Here is a 20011-nt window from a genome sequence, read left to right on the forward strand (position 1 = left end):
ATTTTATTTGAAGTTATTCTCCTACTTGCAATGACTTTTGAACCCTCAAAACTCTTTCATCCATTCTCCATAGACAGAGTACACTTTCATGAGCGCTGACATTTAAAAAGGATCCATATACTCACAGAATGTAAAGATAATACACTCGCATATAATTTATACAAAGGACTCCGCTCATTTGTTAAAGCGAGAAATGAATGAAACCCTATTATTCACGGTTTGTAAATAAATTTAAAGATCAGCGCTAACTTTCCACTTGTTAAGCTTGCAGCCTGCTTCCTCGAAAGTTTCCCAGATGGTGGTTAAAACAAAGCAAGGCAGAACACATCGTCTTTGAAATCCATCATTTCCCATCCAAAAAGGTAGTATGTTTCATCAGAAGTTGTTTTAAGAGATTCATGATTACAGGCATTTCCAAATACAATAAATGCACATCTTGGTAGGCTGGGTTTTTAAATTTTCCATGTAAACGTGTCCTGAACAGCGACACTTCTGACACACCAGTTAGTTGTGAAACTAAATGCTATAAACCTTTCATTAGCACTTGCTGTTTTATACTCATAAAGTTAACACTTCCTCTTCTACTACATTCTCTGTATAAAGACAAATTACAGGGAATAAAACTGGATTTTTCACTCCTGAAATTAAGAGAGGGAAAATATGCTATTGTGAATCAGTTTAAAGACTGTTTCTATTTTCACCTACAAGGAAGTAAATACCCCTCAGGATAAGTACAGTTTGCCTCCTACCAATATTAAGTGCGGGATCTAACTTTCACAAGTTGAGGACACAGCATTGAGGAGCAGGAATTACTGAATTACTAAGAAGGCAAGTTATTTCAGGCCAGTGGCTACATTAAGAAAATATGACAACAAACCAACTTGCATCCACACTCCCGAAGTCCAACACGCATCTCAATAAATAATGTCTGTTTTCAAAGCTGTGCACACCCTCCCTGAAATCAATGTTCTGAGTTTAAATGGACTCAAAATAGCCTTTCTCAGAAAATAAAAAGAGACACACACACAAAACACCCTCAATTTCCTCTGCTCCCTTGAAGGACCCTCGGGATCCCAGCGAACCGAGATTTGCAGTGACTGGATTAGTACAATAGGCTGCTATTTTGGTGTCATTCGAGTGTTGCTGATCTTAAATCAGAGACAGAAGTAGTTACATGAGGCAAGGGAATGGCTTCCAGAGATAAAGAGCATGCCCAGTTTACACCAGGCGAAGTTGTAGGGAGATAAATAATACCGCACTGGAACAATTAGGTGGATTCTCACAAACAGCTACAGACTTAATTAGGCTGCCCAAGTCCCTGACTGAGCGCACATGGGGGACTTTTTAAAGCGTTTAATAACCTGAGTCGATCCCAAATCAGAGGACAGAAACTAATCCTTCCCTGGCCGCAGCCATCGGCCTCTCCTCGCTGCTCCGGCAGGGCTGAAGGTATAGCACGCTGGGACGTCGGCGAGCGAAGGGTTAAACCGCCCTGCAGCAAGCCCCCGGGCCATGCACTTGTTGGCAGGCCGCTCCGTGCCAGACGCGGAGCCAGGCCGTGTGATGGCACAGGGCGAGCCCGAGAGACCCTCAAGGTCTTTGGCAAACTTCAGCACCGGAGTTGGGAGCAGAGTATCAACAAACAGACAGGACCACGAGCCCCCAGCAGCCACGGGGCAGGGCCCAAGGCTCCTCACTCCCAACACAAGTGCTCCTCTTCCTGTTATTTACTCCTCCGTTTTGTATGGCACCTTTCTTTCGGCAGGCTGCTTATTTCCTCCTCTGTTATCCAAGCGATCATAAACAAACTACGATTTGAAAGAGAAGGGAGGAGCAGGGGGAAGGGGAAAGAAAACCGCATTCAAAAGGCAGGGGCCATCCGGAGCCCGGCTCTTTCTCGGAACGTCGCCCTCGGGGTGATGGGTGCGCCAGCGCTCGGCCCCGGGGCGGAGGAGGGGGTGGGGGGCTCCAGCACTGCCGCCGCGGAGCGGGGGTCCGCGCAGCCCTGGCTCCCAGGGCTGTGGCTCCCGCACCGGCTCCCGGCTCCGAGCCGCCACCTCCGGGCACCTCCGGGCACCTGAAACGCTCGCTCTTGGAAGTTGGCGCCGGGGGAGCTGGAGGAGGAAGGGGTGGGGGGGTCGGGAAGGACCCCAGAGCGTGGGGTGCAGCTCTCCAACCCCGATCTCCCCCAAAACGTAAAACTTACCCCTCCCCAAAAACAGAGGAAAGAGGAGAAGGCACTCGCGCCACCCGGGGAGGGGCGGGCCCCTCCGATCTGTGGTCCAGAGCGCCCCAGCGGGAGGGCAGCGAAAGCCACCTGCACGGGTTCCACCGCTTCGGGTCCCATCCCCACCCCCGGGCCGGGACTCGCTGCAAAGTTTGTTCCTTCGGCCGCCGCGGGGCCAGCTCTCGAGTGGGCGGGGGCGGTAAGACGGACTCGGGTGGGGGTCGAGGCATTGGATCACGAGGTCAGGGACCCCTCTGTGAGGCGCCCCCCAACTCAGGGGGGCTGCAGTCGTGTCTACTAATAACAGCAACAAAGAGTCTCACGCGAGTCCCCTTTCAACCCTCGGGTTGCTGCCTCTCGCTTCTTTGGGGCGGCCAAGGAGAGTGGGGGGGGTGGGGGGAGGAGAGGCGGAGGGCAGAGGACAGCGCCGGCCGAGGGACAAAAAGGGGGGGGGCGGGGAGGGGCAGAGAGGGAAGAGGGGCGAGTCGGACAGAGGCGAGGGCGCAAAGGGAACGGAGTAGGGGAGAGGAGGAGAGGAGGGGAAAGAAAAGTGCAGCAGCGGTGAGCTCGGGCGCCCAGCGCGCCCGGGATGGGGTGGTGGCCCCCGCCCCGCCGCCCCCGGCCCCGGCCCCGGCCCGGTCACCTTGCTGTAGCCGTAGTACCCCAGGCACTGCGCGAAGTCCAGGCCGGCGGGGTCCCCGGCCGCCGCGGGGTAGAACCTCACATCCATGCTGGAGCCGGGCCCGGGGGCCGGGGGCCGGGGCTGGGGCTCGCCGGGGCGGGTGCCCGCCTCCTCGCAGCCGCTAGATCCACCGTCGGGGACGCCCGGTCGGGGGCGCCCGGGGGGCGGCGCGCGGGACTCGGGGCCCGGAGGGGCGCCGCGACCGGAGCCCAAGGAGCCCGGGAGCCGCGGCCGCCGCACACAAAGGCGCGGCCACGCGAGCCGCGGGAGAGCGGGAGGCGGCCCGGGGGACGCGCCCCGCCGGGGCACCGAGGCAGCGCTGCGCGCGGGCCGGGCGCCAGGGGCGCGGGGCGCAGCGCGGGGGCCCGGGGCGGCGCGGCGAGTTCAGGTGCGCTGGGCGAGGCTGGGACGGCGGCGGCGGCGGCGGCGGCGGCTGGCCCCGCTCCTCCTCCTCCTCCCCGGGCGGACTGAGGAGAGGAGCCGCGGAGACAAGGGGCCCGGCCCCTCCCCTCTCTCTCCCCCTCCTGCCGCCGCCGGTCCCCTCCCCGCGCCGCCGCCGCCGCTCCGCCCCTCCCACCGCGGGCAGCTGGCGCGCCGCCCGCCCCGCCGGTGCGCTCCTCGGCCCGGCCCGCCTCCGGCCGTGCGACCCCGCCCCGGCCCGGCCCCTGCCCCGCGCCGGCCCGCTCGGTTCACCCCGCGCCGCGCTCAGCCCGCTCCTTCCCCATCATCCGCGCCCGGCCGCCCCCTCGCCCGGGCCCCTCTTCTTCCCACCTCGCCCCCCTTCCCTCCCTGGCCCTCTTTGTCCCCGCTGCCTCCGAGCGCTCCTCGCTCCCCTCCTTCCCTCGGCCGCTCCGGCCGACCCCGCCGTCAGCCCCGTGCGCGGTGCGCCCCGCGCTCCTCCGCCGCGACCCCTCGCTGCCCTGGGGCCCAACATCCCCGCGCCTTCAGCTCCCTTCCTGCTGCTCTTTCCAGCTTTTGCCCCTCTTAGGGGCGGGAGGGGGGTTGCCTGTCCCGAGTCCTTCTCCCCTACCCCGTCTTGTCCCCCGAATGTCACCCAACCCGCAGCCGGGAGCCGGGACCCCTTGTGCACCTGTGGCCTTTTGCAGCTGGGGTGTTGGGGCCTGACCTTTCGCAGGTAGGCAGACTTGAGGCTCTGCGGGCCGAGCCTCGCGTCGGTTCTCTGTATTTTCTTTGCATCTAGTTTGTATCCGAAAGGCATTTGAGTAGCTGGATCAGGGCGGACCGGACCATTCCCTGCTCTGGGAGAGAAAATGTCCCTATTTTCCTAAAAGGTTCTGGGTGATTAACTTCCCTGAACCGCACTCACCCACTCCCGCCCGGTTTCTTTCTCTTTAAGCTCCATCTTTTTTTTTTTTCTTCCTCGGCTTTATTGCTCTGAGTTTATTTAAGAGTTTGGCCTTTAGCCTTGGCAAAGGGAAGCGAAGGCCGTGGGGAGGCCGAGAGGTCCGCTTCCCGCCTCCCCAGTTATCCGCGAGCCCCTCGGACCGGCGGGGAGAACTTCGGAACTCTTTCCCCTGCCTGCCACGCGCTCGCAGCTTCCTTCCCTGCGCCGCGCTTTGCTGGCCCAGGGCCTCTGCTTTTTCAGATCAGCGTTACGCCGGGGCCTTTTCATGTCTTCTTGTCCAAAGTAGACACTCGGGGTTTGCGACACCTGTGTGTGTGTGTGTGTGTGTGTGCCTTCACTCAATATTATCTTTCGGGAACCAGGCAGGAAAAATAAACTTCAATTAGGTGAAAGTTTGTGTATTTGCTCTTCTTCGCAGAAACCCGTATCAGGAGCCTGCCTGAGAGAGTGGTGTGTATTCAGGAAAGAATACAACCGCTCTCATTGTCCGCGACCTGCCTGCCATCCCCCCCCCCCCTCCCCGCAAAAGCTTTGGTCGCCTCCCCGGAGTCTCCATTTAACGCTGACAACCCAGCGGCGCTCCCTAATGGCCCAGCGGGTTGCACAAATTGGCAGTGAGCTGAGATGCTATCAGGACAACACCCCATTGAGTGAGTTCTTGAAACTCCGAAGTGGAGGCCCTTTCTCCGGCCACTGGGCGCCTGTGGCCTTTCCACCAATCAGAGCCGGAGCTGGCAGTGGCCACCTGTTGTCTCGCTAGAGAACATCTCTTTAAGTTTCACTATTAGTATTTAACAATGGGGCATCATGCAGGATCTGGCCACCGGAGAGGAGCAGCCTACTGATCTGGGATACCAGAAAAGAAATTCGGTTTGTTTGTTTGTTTTTCTTCCCAGATAACTCTTAAAAGGAGCCCAAAGCCTGGGAAGCTGGGGTTTTCTTTGCACACTCACGTGCCTCACCTTCTGCTGGTTCTGTCGTTGCATCTGGAGCAATCTGAGCTTGATTAAGAGGAAGCAGGAAAGGATAATGCAAGTTACAGAGGGACTAAACCTGAAGTTGTAATCAGAACTCTGGGATCACGAGTGCAAATTGCCTTCACCCTGGAAGCTCCACCAGGGATAGTGGCCAGAGTGCTACAGTGAGTCTGGCTCTGGGAAGCCCCGAAACTGAAGGGGGCACCTTCTCTCAGAAGGCTCTCGGGAGCTCCAGTGCCCATCCAGTGCCACCTCCAGGTCACTGTTGAGGGAAAGTCTTTGTCTTAAACTTTCCTTCCCTGATAGGATACAGATGCCGTTGAGAGGGCTGGTGATTTAGGATGGACGGTGAGCAGAGTAGTGTGGAGTTTGGCTGGAGGAAGAAGCCTGGTGATGAGACTCGGCAATCCATCTGTAGTTGAGGCTTTTAGAATGAGAAACTCGGCGGAAGAGGGAAAGGTCACGTGGCATCGCTGCCGTCTTGGCAGTTTTACCCAGTCTCCATGCATTCAGCAGCAATTTCTTAAGTGTCTACCATGTGCCAGCCACTGTGTTAGGCCCTTGTGAATGAGAAAGAATCCCCACATAAAACATGTGGAAGTCCTCAAACAAGACTCTTCATGCACACACACACACACACACACACACAAGGGTGCTTCAACAAGTTCACGGAAAATAGAATGAAAAGGTAAGTTCATTCTGGGGCACAAAAAATTTGACATAGATTTTTTTATAATACACATTTCCTATGAACTTGAAGACCTTCTCATAGGCATGGATTTTTTTAAAAAAAATTACTTCTCTATTCATAAATAATAAACTATAAATAAAATAAACTTATCTATTAATTCCGTTTGCCGCGAACTTTTTAAAAGTACCCTTATACTCATGCCTTGTCCCATCCAGTCCCTTGGAAATCCTGCCATGCCACAGCTACAGCTGGTAAACCAATTCAGAGTGTGAAAGCCCCAGGCTATAGGCTCCACCAGTGTTTGCATCAGAAGCTCAAGGGGAGGGGCAGTGCACACCGCCAATCACTGCCATAACCCAAGAACCCTTCACCCTGCTTAGTGCAGAGCTGTTCGCAATAAATAAATATCCACTTAAGAAAGGAAGGTGTTTGGGCCGGTGCCGCGGCTCAATAGGCTAATCCTCTGCCTTGCGGCACCGGCACACCGGGTTCTAGTCCCGGTCAGGGCGCCAGATTCTGTCCCGGTTGCCCCTCTTCCAGGCCAGCTCTCTGCTATGGCCTGGGAGTGCAGTGGAGGATGGCCCAAGTGCTTGGGCCCTGCACCCCATGGGAGACCAGGAGAAGCACCTGGCTCCTGCCTTTGGATCAGCGCGGTGCGCCTGCTGCGGCGGCATTGGAGGGTGAACCAACGGCAAAGGAAGACCTTTCTCTCTGTCTCTCTCTCTCACTGTCCACTCAGCCTGTCTGCCTGTCAAAAAAAAAAAAAAAGGAAGGTGTTTGATACAGAAGACACTGCTGGGGGCCCCCATATCCCACATCAGAGTACCTGGGTCCCAGTCCCGGGAGGCAGCAGGTGTGAGCTCAAGTAGTTGGGTCCCAGTTGAAAGACCCAGTTGAGCTCCTGGCTGCTGGCTTCAGCCTGGCCCAGCATTTGGGGAGTGAACCAGCCAATGGAATATCTCTTGGGACCGGTGCTGTGGCAAAGTTGTTAAAGCCACTGCTTGTGTCACCGGCACCCCATATGGGTGCCCATTTGTGTCCCAGTTGCTCTGTTTCTGATCCAGCTCCCTGGTAGTGGCCTGGTAAAAGCACCAGAAGATGACCCATGTGCTTGGTTGGGTCCCTGCCACCCACATGGGGAGACCTGGGTGAAGCTCCTGGCTTCAGTCTGGCTCAATCCTGGTCGTTACAGCCACACGGGAAGTGAACCAGCAGATGAAAGAATTCTCTGTCTCTCCCTGTCCCTCTGTAACTCTGCCTTTCAAATGAATAAGTGTTTCTTTAACATAGGGGAAAAAGGCAAGGAAAACCTCTAAGTCTCTATCTGTCTGCCTTTCAAATAAATAAAAATTAGGGGAAGAAAAGAAAGGAAATTTAGGGGCCATAGCTGTGGCACAGTGGGTAAAGCCGCTGTTTATGGCATTGGCATCCCATATGGGCTCCGGTTCAAGTCCAAGATGCTCCACTTCCGACCTTGCTACCTGCTAATGCACCTGGGAGACCCAAAAGAAGCTCCTGGCTCCTGGCTTCAGATGGGCCCAGCTCTGGCCATTGCAGCCATTTGGGGAATGAATTGGCAGATGGGAAATCTCTCTCTCTCTCTCTCTCTCTGCATTTCACATATATTTTTAAAAAGAAGAAGATGTAGAAGAAGAGGAGGAGGAGGAAAGGCAGGTAGAAAAAGAAGACAGAATGATTTGATGGTGGACTATTATTGCAGGGAGCCTGGCTTAAGGCAGGATTTGAGAAGAATGTGTCTGGTTTGGATAGGAAAAATCTACCTTGAGAGAGGGAGGTAAGGCCTTTTCATCCTGTCGTTTTAGACCCTTTGTGTATGTCAAAACTAAGATTGGATGTTGTTTCATTTAGAACTGATCTTATTCAACACTCCGTTGCATTCTGAATACCTCCTGATTTTAAGGGTTCCAGTGGATTTGAAGCCTATCCATTAAAAACTTTAGAATCATGCTTTTAAACATCTAATGCAATTGTGACTGTCATGCTATTTGTCATCATAAGGGCGTCCCTTTTTTTAGTCTGTCAGCAGTCTTGTTTCTGAAATGCCATAGACAGAGGTTTCCTTTATACTAGGTTGGCCCTGAATTTAAAGAAACTTCTCCAAGCACACATCTTAAGTATGCTTTGAATTTATGCTGAACAATGCTAACAGTTATTGATTTAGAAGGGAGCTGAAGAATGAGTTGTGCAGCCAAAATATAACTTCTGGGCATCAGAATGTTCCTTGAGAACTTTTGCATGATTTGGGTCAACACCATCTGTCTTATGAGCTTGATATTTCTAAATGAATAGTTGGTGTCACCCAAGAAATCTTAAAGGGAGAGGGGCAAGTACGTGGTGGGTACTCACAAGCTTTACATAATGGGAAAACTACTCCTTGACAGAACTCCAAAAATTTTATTTCTCTACTTCATCAAGAAAATCCCTGTGAGACCTGTATGAAATCTACACCTGCTGAGTTTTACAACCAAAAATCTTCCTGGTATCCCCACTTTTAAGAATCGGTGAAAGTAGTTTAACCCCTCTGTATTCTGCTTACCCAAAGGAGATGAGGATACTATTAAGCTATTATAAATGGCTTAATTCTCTTGAGTTTTCGTGATGAAAAGTCCTATCCAAATATTATGATCTTTGTTTGCAATATGTAATGTAGCCAAATTAACAGCAGCTCCAAATGGAAATTAACAAGGCCACAGCTACTCAAGTTTCTTCTCATCTATTCCCATAGTAACAGCTAATGTATTATATTGGTGAAATGTCTTATACTTGGATTCCTATCAGGATTTGGCTTCATGTCAGAAAGTATAGCGCTCCTATCCAGCCTGGGTTGTTAATGTGGGTATAGCTCATCTTTATGAAATTTAAGAGCATTTCACATGTGAGTATCAACAATTGACATGCATAGTCTGAATCACATGCAGATCAAATCAAGTCAGGACCTACCAAGGCTCTCACAACAGGGAACATAAACGTGGTATAGAGGAACAATTCCGACCTTGGGGCCCTCGTTACACGCCTTCGATGTGGGATCTAAAACTAATCACCAGGAGAGACTTCCATACAGGATTCTCAGGCACAGTCGTGGTTCGTTTAAGTTTTTAACGAATCCAGACTTTTTCTGGTCTGGAGATTGTGAACTATCTTGATCGTTTTACTTTGGCCCGAAGACTCAGAAACATGAGCAAATAGGGGGAAAAAAATAAGCAAACGCTTCCTCCGTGGTCATACAGAGATATTCAGTTGTGTACACAAGGTTGCTACAACCAATTTTGGTCGTATTGGTCTCTGCACTACAAGGCACAAGAAGAGCTTTAGAGAACTGATCATTCCCCCAGTGGACTATGACTTTCACTAAGAATAGATACACCCATAGGTCTGACAGATACGTAGTAATTACAGAACAGTAACCCCAAAACCCTCGTAGCAAAAAAAGGGCTAAGCGGAGAATTCATCCTCAGAAATACGAAATGCAGCAAGTGCATGCTTGTGACCTAAGTAGCTTTTCAATAAAGCTATTTTAGAAACCAATACACTCAACACAATCAGGAGGTGTGCAATTTTCAGTGTATTTACACCCTGCCTTAAAAAAAAAAAATCCTACATTCACAGAAACCCTAGACTGTTGTCCTGCCTGTTTTCTGAAATATATTCTATTTCTTCTAAAGTGAAAGAATGACCTCTTTTGCAGGAACAATTTTCAGAGACAGTGTGTTTATCAAATGGTTTCTCTGCTTTCATAAAAACAATTTATTTTCACTGAACTCTTCAAGATAAGCATCAAAGCCAGGAAGAATGTACAATGAAGTTTATAATTACACTCCAGAAACAAATACTGGCTAGTTTTTCTTTTGCTCAAGTGAAAGAGATTCCTCCTCCCCCTAGCGAGAGAGAAGTAGTGACGGGGGAGGAGGTTTACGTGGGACTGAAAATCAGGAAGCCAAGACAGTTTATAGCAGGAGCAGCCCCGCGGTGTTGCCCACAAAGACCAGGGTCTGAACAATGAAAGGCTGAAGACCCAGTTCTTTCCTAGCAAATGGCCGGGGGTCAGTCCATATTTTATTCTTCTCTAGGGAACAGCTATAGGGGCATTAAGGAGAGAAAGCCATCAGGCAGTTATTAATTTAACCCTTGTGTGACAGCTCTTATACCATTGCACATAAATATCTCTCATAGTTGAGTCTGATAAGGATCTATATTTCTAGGCTCGACTTAAATGGCATGTTATTTTTAATAACCATAGAACAATAAAATTAGAAAAAGAACCAAGAAAAATAACGGAGTCTAATAAAGATTCTGTTTCTTAAGAAGTGGGAAACAATTGCATTTGATCACACAACAGCCAAGGACTAGCAGCAAAATAATCTCCCCTAATTTACATAGATCTGTGCGTGCCAAACAGATGAGTGTTTGCTTTTCGAGTAATAGTGCAGGTGCATATCCTGCAGTGACTAAATCTCTAACTCATCAAACTGTTTGGCCAGAGTGGGACATGCCCTCTTTTTCTGGATCAGTTTCAAGTTTTTTCCCCAGCATTCCAGCCACCTGTTTCTGGAGTTCATCCTCGGGAGTAGATGCATGCAATTAGAAACAAGAAAATGAAAATAAATGACCTTGTTTGTTATTGATAACAAAGAAACTCAGCAAAATTAATGCTGCGGAGGTTGACCTCTTGACCCGGGAGAAAGAGCCACCTCATGGCTTTGTGGCCAATGCACAATAGTCCAGCAGCTCCCATTGTCCAGCCCCTGTGACTTCTGAATGGTCATTAAAGCCGTATAGCCAAAATATTAAATGTTTTACAAGTTAGATTAGAGGATTTGCACCTTTTTAAAAGCATGTGTAAAGAAGTGAGGCTAGTTAGCACAAGAGCTTTGCCTTTTAAAAAGAGCAGGTGAAATCATTTAGCTTTATCTACTCATTCTGTGCTGTGTCAACAGCATGCTGAAGAAAAGGACAATATTAAAAAATTTTTGAGCTACAGCTCTGGGAGTTGAAGAATAATTAAAGGGAGGTCTTTGAACTGATTCGCGGGAAACAATCGGGTTTCCTCCCTATCAAAGCTGCTGGTGGGAAAAGAGAATACAACTTCCTTCTGCTACACAAATGCAGCCCCCTAGAGTTGTGCAATGCAGCAGCACTGCTATTTTCTCTTCCTCCACACAGCCCAAAAGCCCACAGCAGGCAGGAAATGGGGATTTCAGTAGAGATCTGAAGGTTCTTCGGACCTGGTGCTTGGTGGGGACTTCCTGAGCTGGAAGCACTGGCAAAAAGTGGCACCTGCATAACTTGCGTGGCTGATTCTATGGTTGACACGGCTCTTACTTGTTGCTGTCTTTCTTCCTTTGGGGGCCCCTCCCTTGGTCAGCCACAACAAATTCCATGAATGTTCAGGATTTTTCTAGACCTTAAATGAAAAATGTTTGATTTTCTTTTTCCATCTCAGTTCCTATCTGCCCATTGCTACCATGTGGTTAACACTGTATGTGTCCCCAGAAGAAATAAATTATTTTTCAAAGTACTCCTCAAAATATTTTCTGCACTGTGAAATAAAGCCAGGCTCACTAGGCAGGCAGATTGTCATGCAAACACCACCACCCCACCCCGTGCTTGCAGCTTATAGACTGTCCTCACCTTCTTTCTTTCTTTTTTTAAAGATTTATTTTATTTATTTGAAAAACAATGTTACAGAGAGGTCAAGACAGAGAGAGGGGTCTTCCATCTGCTGGTTCACTACCCAGATGGCCACAATGGCCAAAGCTGCGCCAATCTGAAGCCAGGAGCCAGGAGTTCCTTCCAGGTTTCCCATGTGGGTGCAGGGGCCCAAGGACTTGGGCCATCATATACTGCTTTCCCAGGCCATAGCAGAGAGCTGGAGAGAAGAGGAGCAGCCAGGACTAGAACCGGCGCCCATATGGGATGCCGGCACTTCAGGCCAGGGCTTTAACCTGCTGCGCTACACAGCCGGCCCCTCTTCGTTCTTTCTGATCCCATGGGCCACTTCATTACATGCCTCTTCCCACCCTTTATTTCCAATGTTGCAGTCCTACGTCTGGAGATGTTGGTCTCTCACATATCTACAGCAAGAACAACAAAATTATAGCCCTGGAGGATCCAACTTCCTGTCTAAGTTCTGTAGAACTGATCAATTCTCAGGCTCCAAGAAAGGAGCTTAAGGAAGTTTTTACACTTACCTGGTCTAAAGAAGCCCACTCTGCAGTGTAAAGCCACATGTCAGCTAGTATTCCACTGAATGCCTGAGTTACTCTGAAAATGTCACCCATTAAGTCCCCACCATGTGCTTTAAGTACCAAGTGCTGCTGTCAGTGCAAGAGAGAGCATAGGGTGTGATTACTCCAGCTTATCCAGACTCAAAGCCTATATCACTTTGTTTTTGACAGATATTTGCTATGCCAATCTTAAGACATGGTACCAAAGAACCAGAACTGAAGAAAACATGACCCCTGTCCATAATAAAGATTATAGGACATGGGAAAGTATGATAATACACTAGTCTCCCTTTATCCACAGGGAATACATTTCAAAAGTCCCAACGGGTGCCTGAAGTGTGGCGAGCCCTAAAATCTATAGATAGTATATTTTCCCCTCTATGTATATAGATACATGAATTTAATGCCTTTAACATCATTCTTATTAAATTAATATTTTAATTGATACATAAAAATTATAGGTGTTTATGGAATACCCTGTGATATTTTGATAGTTCTATACATTGTATAAAGTGCAAGTCAGTGTAAACATATCTACCTTCTTAAATATCTATCACTTCTTTGTGAAAAAAGCAATTAAAATCCTCCCCTCTCTTTTAGCTTTTTTGAAATATACAGTACATTATCATTATGTATAATCATGCTACTGAGCAGAACACCAAAACTTCTATATCCTATTTAATGATAACTCAACACCCATTAATCAATCTTTCATCACCCTCCTCTCCCCACTGTTCTCCTCATCCTCTGGTAACCATCATTATACTCTCAACTTCTAGAAAAAGCAACTTTTTTATATTCCTCATATGAGTAAAGACATTCTTTTCTTCTGTGGCTTATTGACTTAACATATTGACCTCTGCTTCCATCTATGTTGTCATAAATGACAGGATTTCATCCATTTTTAATGGCTGAATAGTATCCCAATTATTTATATGTACCACATTTTCCTTGGCCATTCATCAGCTGTTGTCCACTGAGCTTGCTCCCATTCCTTGGCTGTTGTGCACAATGCTGTAATAAACACGGATGTCTCTTCGACAGAAAGATTTCATTTCCTTTGGATATATATCCAATAATGAGCTTGCTGGATCATAAGATAGTTCTATTTTTAATTTTTTGAGGCACCTCCATGCTATTTTCCATACTAGATGTACTAACTTACATTTTCACCAGCATTGTGCAAGGGATCTCTTTTCCATCCTAAATAAGCACTAATCATGCATAGTGGCTGTAACTTTAGCAGTTGATGGTACAGCACAACTAGCACACATTTCTTTTTCCTTCTTCACAAGTAGGAAAGGAAGATCTAGTCTTATCACAGATCTCAGCATACGAACCTTTCCTTATTAAGTCTAGAACGTTCACCTTTTGACTTAAAGTGATTGCCGGAATCACTACTTTTGTATCTTGGGCCGATTATTAAGCAAAACAGGGATAACTTGACCACAAGTACTGCAACAGGAATACCACAGCAGCCAACCTGGTAAGACAGGCACTGAGTGACTGACTAATGGACAGCTAGCATGTACAGCAGGGATACGCTGGCCAGGGGATGATGCATGTCCTACACAAGGAGGAAGGGGATGGTGCAAGATCATACCATGCTACTCAGAATGCAGAACAAGCTACAACTTACAAATCGGCTGCGTCTGAAATGTTTCATCCAATTTTTGGTAACTGAAACTGTGGAAAGCAAAGCTATGGATAAGGGATAATCACTGGAATGAATATTGTAATCACTGGTAGCAGAAGGATTTCCCTCCTATAATAGACACAAACATTATTTACAGATATTATTACAAATGCTATGTTGAGGTATTGCATAAAGAAGAGAATGATTATTCCAGATTAGGATCACCAAAGGAAACTTCATGGGAAAGGCATCTGAAAATAGTCTATGTTTTGAGGAAGCAAAAGGGATGAAAAAGTGTCCTACAGGAGGGGCGTTTTGAACACAATCATTAAAGAAGTTATATTTGGGGTGAGGATCTAGGGTTGTAACAGCCTTATGTTGGACAGATTATATTCAGTAACAAGTCACTCCTAATATCTTAGTGTGGGGACCACCACAATGGACTATTTCTCAGCTGCATTCCTTCCCAACACTAATCCATTATCTTGCTTCTGCACATTTTTCTTTCAGAACCAAAGTTGGAAACAGTAGCCTCCGTCTGGGGTGTTTTGGTCTTGAAGTAGAGGATAAAGAGAGAGTGGATGCATGTTGTGGCCCTCAGAGCTTCAGCTTACATCACAGCCACTCACTTTCATGGACAAAGCAAGTCAGGTGGCAAGGTCCAATGTCAATGGGATAGAATGTCTGATCCTCCCAGAAGGGCTGGCCTGAGAGGGAGGGGTCTCCATTATTTTGTAATAATGCAATCTGTGATATTTAGAGACCTATAAAAAATTATCAGCAAGTCAAATTATTTGACTGGAACAGTGAGTGAATGTTGAAGGGAAAAGCTTGGTGAGATCAGATCAGCTTGGGTAACCAATAGGGGGAAGTTTGGAGACACATAAAAGAGTGTTGAAAGCCAGGCATTGAGTGAGATTTAACACAAGAGGCTACATGGAGAATGACATGAAAATTATGACTGGGAGTTCTGATCTAAAAGTTGCTTATATATATATATATACACACACACACATATATATATACATATATACATATATATATCAGACTAATTTAACATATAATGATGAATTTATACTGTGGGCCAGTTGTGGTGCTGTGTAGATACCATTTGTGTGTGTGTGTGTGTGTGCACATGCATTTACATATTTTAAATTTTAATCCTCATGACAGCTATCTGGGTAGATAAGTATTACTCTTCTTTCTTACGTTGTAGAAGGAAGCTCACAGAGGTTAAATGCCGTGCTTAAGGACCCTAAAGTAGCAGCTAGGAGAACTACAATGCAAATCGAGGTCTTTTGTTTCTGCCATATCCCTGTAGGGGAAAGAAATAAAAATGTCACCTTTCTTTACTAATGACTTGTTGTTCTTTATCTTTTTATACCCACAGCCTGAAAGCAAGGTTAATATGATGCGTTCTCTCCTCAAGAAGAGGTTGTCATTAAAATGATGTTAACATAACCACTGCTTGCACAGTACAATTTTACAAGTGCATAAAATAGAAGCACAACTTTATGTGAGATATTTATGTGGAAATCTTGGCCAGAGACAGTTCCTGCTTACCAGATGTTCACATGCTCCCCACCATGCATTTCCCAAGCTTCTTTGCCCTTAGGTGAGGAGTCATGTGACAGTTCTAGCCAATGGACCGTGAGTAAAAACACCATGTATCACTTCCAGTCTGAAACAATTAAGAATTGGTTTGCACCCTCCATATCTCTCTGGCCTTAATGTGGTGTCCTTGGAAGCCAGGTGTTCCAGATGGCATAGGTGCAAAATACAAGAGAACCATTCATGTCTCAGAACTTATGTGAGCAAAACCAGGTCTTGATGGTCCTGAGCTTTGAGATATAGTGTTTATTTTTCATAACAGCATAGTCCTGATTATCCTGATGAATACAGATCCCTTTGACTATAATTGATATAGAGAAACTGATCATATTTGTCTTACTCGTCCCCTTATCCCTACTGCTGAATACCATGCCTCCCACATGGTATTTACTCAATAAATTTTGGCTGAAGGAAAATAAATGAATCCCAGATTGAATTTGATCTATCTGTACTACTTGATTAAGTCACCCATGAACTGTTTTTAGAAACCAGTGGCTAATCAATCTTCCTGAAATATTTCATCATATCACTCAACAGGTTAAGATTTGATGATATATTTAATCAATTTCTAACTCCTCCCCCTGATACTCAAGGTCCTCAAAAATCTCACCTGATTACTACCACTTTACTCCTTTATCTCTCTAACCTAATCTGTCACCACTCACTGACTTATGTTCCTATCATTGTTCCCTGTGCCAAGAGAAAACACTGTGTGTTCTTGAGGAAACTACAACAAATTTCTGCACCTTAGTTTCTCCTTCCAGAAAACTGTTCTGTATGACAAATGACAAACTACATTAACATCTTTAAATTATACAGGATTATGAGAATCCAAGTTATTTTGTATGTGTTTGTATATATTAACTAGATTGATCAATCTGAGGAGTGATATTAAAGATAGTGTCTTTATTTCAGTGACACAGTTGTGAATCTTTTTTGAGAATCATGTACATAAAATTGCTCTCCAGGGTGCACTGGTAAAAGGGACCAGGGAGATACTGTTGGCTATCCCCCTTCTTTTTCCTTACCAGTATTTCCATTTCGTTTAGTTCTTGCCCTCGTCTATGGGGTCATAGTTATCCAGGGTAGCTCCCCAGTGATCCTTCTGTATTCATTACCAGCGATGGGCTTAGTCATGGGCTGTGATGTGTGTGGCTGGTCCACAAGACATGTGCAAAAAAGTATGGGAAGTCTGTTGAGAAGACTTTAAAATAAACACCCCCAAAATACAATGATTTCTTCTTCTGGACAATGTTATGTCTTGAAGTGTTGTGGCCATCTTGTCAACATGAAGGGATGCAGCCTGAGGACAGAGCTGACTGCTGAGATGAGAAAGGTGGAGCAGAAACGTGGAGAGAACGTAGATCCTGACCATGTCACGAGTCACTGATTAGCCAATCCCTGGGCTCTTTCTGTCCTGAGTTTTAGTTATGTGAAATAACACATATTCTAAACTGTAGATTAATTGACTCTAAGTTTTCTATGGCATGCGGCTGGGAATGGCGAGACCCACTTAAACTGTGTTAGTCAGCTGGCATAACCACAACAAAACACCGCAGACAAAATCACATCCCACCTCAGAATGCTTGAGTTCAAGTTCTAAGTTCACTCTCAATTCTGGTTTCCTGCTAATGCACATCCTAGAAGGCAATGGGTGATGACTCAAGTAGTTGGGTCCCTGCCACCCTTGGGGAAGACCTGGATTGAGTTCCAGGTTCCTATCTTCAGCCTGGCCCAGCCCCAGCTATCACGGGCATTTGGAGAGTCACTCTCCTTTCAAATAAATAGATGAAATTTTAAAAAAATCTGAAAGGGCCAGAAACTTAGGTAGAGTCCCTAAGGTGAAAATGAGCTCAAACATTAAATTTTAAAATACTTACTTGCGAAGTGATGAAATGGAGTTTTCAAATTGAACTCCTATATAAACAAATAGCATTTAATGGATATATGTCTCTCTTTCCAAGAAGGAAATTCTTTTTAATTGGTTGCATACTAAAGTTAATTTGGCTCTATAAATGTTTTTCTAGAATTAGAAGATTCCTATAGCTTGGGTTTCCTTTTAATTTGCAGATCAAGTAGATAACAATTCTCAACAAATAACTTTAGATCTCTACAAGTAACTCACCAACCTGGAAAATTCCTGAACTAAGAGGCCCTCCATACTGTAGTGAGGAGAAGCTACCATGATAGATATCATGAGTCTACTATGAGATCATATCTTTCCCTATATAATTTTAAAATTTGATGAGAGAGACAAGGAGAGAGAGTGTGTGCAAGTAAGCGAGAGAGCTCCCATCTACTGGTTCACCACCAAATGCCCTAAACATCTAGGGCTGGACCAGGCTGAAGCTGGGAGCTGAGAACCTAATTTGGGTCTCTCATGTAGGTAGCAGGGACACAACTACTTTAGCCATCACCACTACTTCCCAGAGTACGTATTAGCAGGAAGCTGGAATCAGAGCCAGGGCTCGAATCCAGGCACTCAGATATGAGATGCGGGAGTCCCAAGCAGCATCAGAACCAGGAGGCCACATGTCTGCCCCTACACATACTCTTTCATAACTTACTTTTCCCCTGTCACACTTTGTCTTGCAGCCTGAAATGGTAGACTTGTTTGTTGCAAATCAATCCATCAGCCAAGTACAGCTAGAAAAGCCAGATAAAATATTTGGCTTATTTGGTTTGAAGGCATTGGAGAGCTATGAAGGCAGCAAGAACTTAAGGGGCTAAGACCGTTGAGAAAATGCCAAATGCAAAGAGTGAGTTCAATGTTCAGTCCCCTTTCCCCTTCAGGGCCTTTATCTGATTCACAGACACTGGTAAACAGCAGAGAAGCTGAGCAGCGCTTCTGGCAATCTTACTGCATTGAGGAGGAAAATGAGAACTGAGTCTGCTATGCGTCCCCCAAAGTTCATGTTTTAGAAACTGATTCCCAATGCATAGGGTTGGGAGGTGGGACCTAATAAGAGATAATTAAGTCTTGAAGGCTCTGCCCTCATGAGTGGGTTAATGTCATTATGGCTGGAGTGAGTCAGTCACCACTAGCAAATTCAGCCTTTTTTTGCTCCTTCGCACTTTCTTACCTTTCTACCTTCTGCCATGGGACGACACAGCACAAAGGTCCTCACCTTCATATGGGACATCCCAACCCCCAGAAATGCGAGAAACAAATTTCTGTTCTTTGTGAATTACTCAGTTAGTAGTATTGTGTCACAGCAACACAAGATGGACTAAGACTGAACTTAATCAGGAAAAGAGGCCAGGGTAAGTACCCCAAGTCTTCAATTGATGTTCTCAAAGGGCTGTGTCCTAGAAGTAGGTGAGAACCAGAAATAGATCAACACTCACAAAGAAGGAAATCCGGCTTTGAGTAAACTTAATCCCTGACTGGATTAGGTGATCTGCTTCTCCCCTCACTGTTTACAGGGAATAAAAGCAAATCTTTGTAAGAAGATAAAATTATCCAGAGTCTCAAATCATCTTAATTTTTAAAAATTCTGAGATGACATCTAATTCCAAAGTACAAATCATTTCAGCAGAGAAGTCCACATGACTGAAGACATAGGTGATAAGGGACGCACCCAGAAAGGTCCAGATGTTGGAGTTACTAGATATGAACTTAAAAATAGCCAGGATTACATGGTCCTCCTCCTCCACAGTACTCAGATCTGAGTACCTATTACATGGACTTGGCACACAGTTTTGTACGTATTAGTCTCTCAACAAATATTTAGTGATTTGGACTGATACATTAATCCAAAATAATGACACAAGTACATTCGCATTTAAACCTAAATGATTTATGTGTCATGTGATTAGGATTTCCAAAACTCTGCCTTAACCACAGGTACCTAAAGATTTAATGCGACCCAGAAACATTAAATGACATAGAGAAAGTCATTCTCTTTCCGGTGTCTTTACATTCTTTCTGATTATATCAGGGAGGAAGTCTCAGCTTGGTATTAGCACGTCCTTCATACTATCCTAACACTCTGATTTTCCTTTCCAAGAAAGACATAACAGGCCTCAAGCTTGGACCATTAGTGGGTGGTAGCTGGATGTCTCTACTGCAGGATTCTTAAGGAAGATGTTCAGGGCTCCTTCAGGGTTCTGCAAAAGCCTGTGGCCCCTGCATCATCACAATGTTGGAAATACATACCGTAAAGTGTTTGGTATTATGGAAGAAAAAGACATGTTGACGTGGGATTCCATCCACCATTCCCTTGACACCAAGGTTTGTGATCACTGCATTTATGTCTATGGCTGCTTTCTATTTACTATTTACGGGAAGGGGTATTGGTTTCTTGTTGTAGTCAGGGTATATAATTTGCATTTTAAATATATTTGTTTAAAGTGGAGAGTTGAACTAAAGAAATCTATTAACTGAGAATAGGAGCTACAACAAACACTGTATGGTAGTCTGTGGTTGAAAAAACACTGCTAACCCAAAGAGGTGACTTTAACAGGGGTGGGGGGGGATTTCAGGCACTCCTCCAGGCTGGTGACTGCACTGGAACAGTCTTGTAGCAAACCTCATTTGCCCATCAGTCAATTCTCCATCAGCAGCCCCACAACA

At 46.4% G+C, this 20011-nt stretch overlaps 1 protein-coding gene across 2 annotated transcripts in view; it reads right to left on the reverse strand.

The window, feature by feature from the left end:
* Positions 1 to 4631, reverse strand: part of TOX3 (TOX high mobility group box family member 3) — a 114609-nt gene extending 109978 nt beyond the window's left edge. Inside the window, exon 1 of one of the 2 annotated variants that reach the window (XM_070062678.2) lies at positions 4000 to 4631. In XM_070062678.2, coding sequence (XP_069918779.1) covers positions 4000 to 4128 — 129 coding nt within the window. In that variant the 5' untranslated portion in view covers positions 4129 to 4631. Of the gene's footprint in view, positions 1 to 2870; positions 3367 to 3999 lie in introns of those variants that run through there. The other variant, XM_051846759.3, reaches the window with a different exon arrangement.
* Between the last annotated feature and the right edge of the window lie 15380 nt (positions 4632 to 20011).

The sequence above is a fragment of the Oryctolagus cuniculus genome, chromosome 18, assembly GCF_051225735.1.
Source record: "Oryctolagus cuniculus isolate XC-2025 breed Fujian yellow rabbit chromosome 18, ASM5122573v1, whole genome shotgun sequence".
Lineage (NCBI taxonomy): Eukaryota > Metazoa > Chordata > Mammalia > Lagomorpha > Leporidae > Oryctolagus > Oryctolagus cuniculus.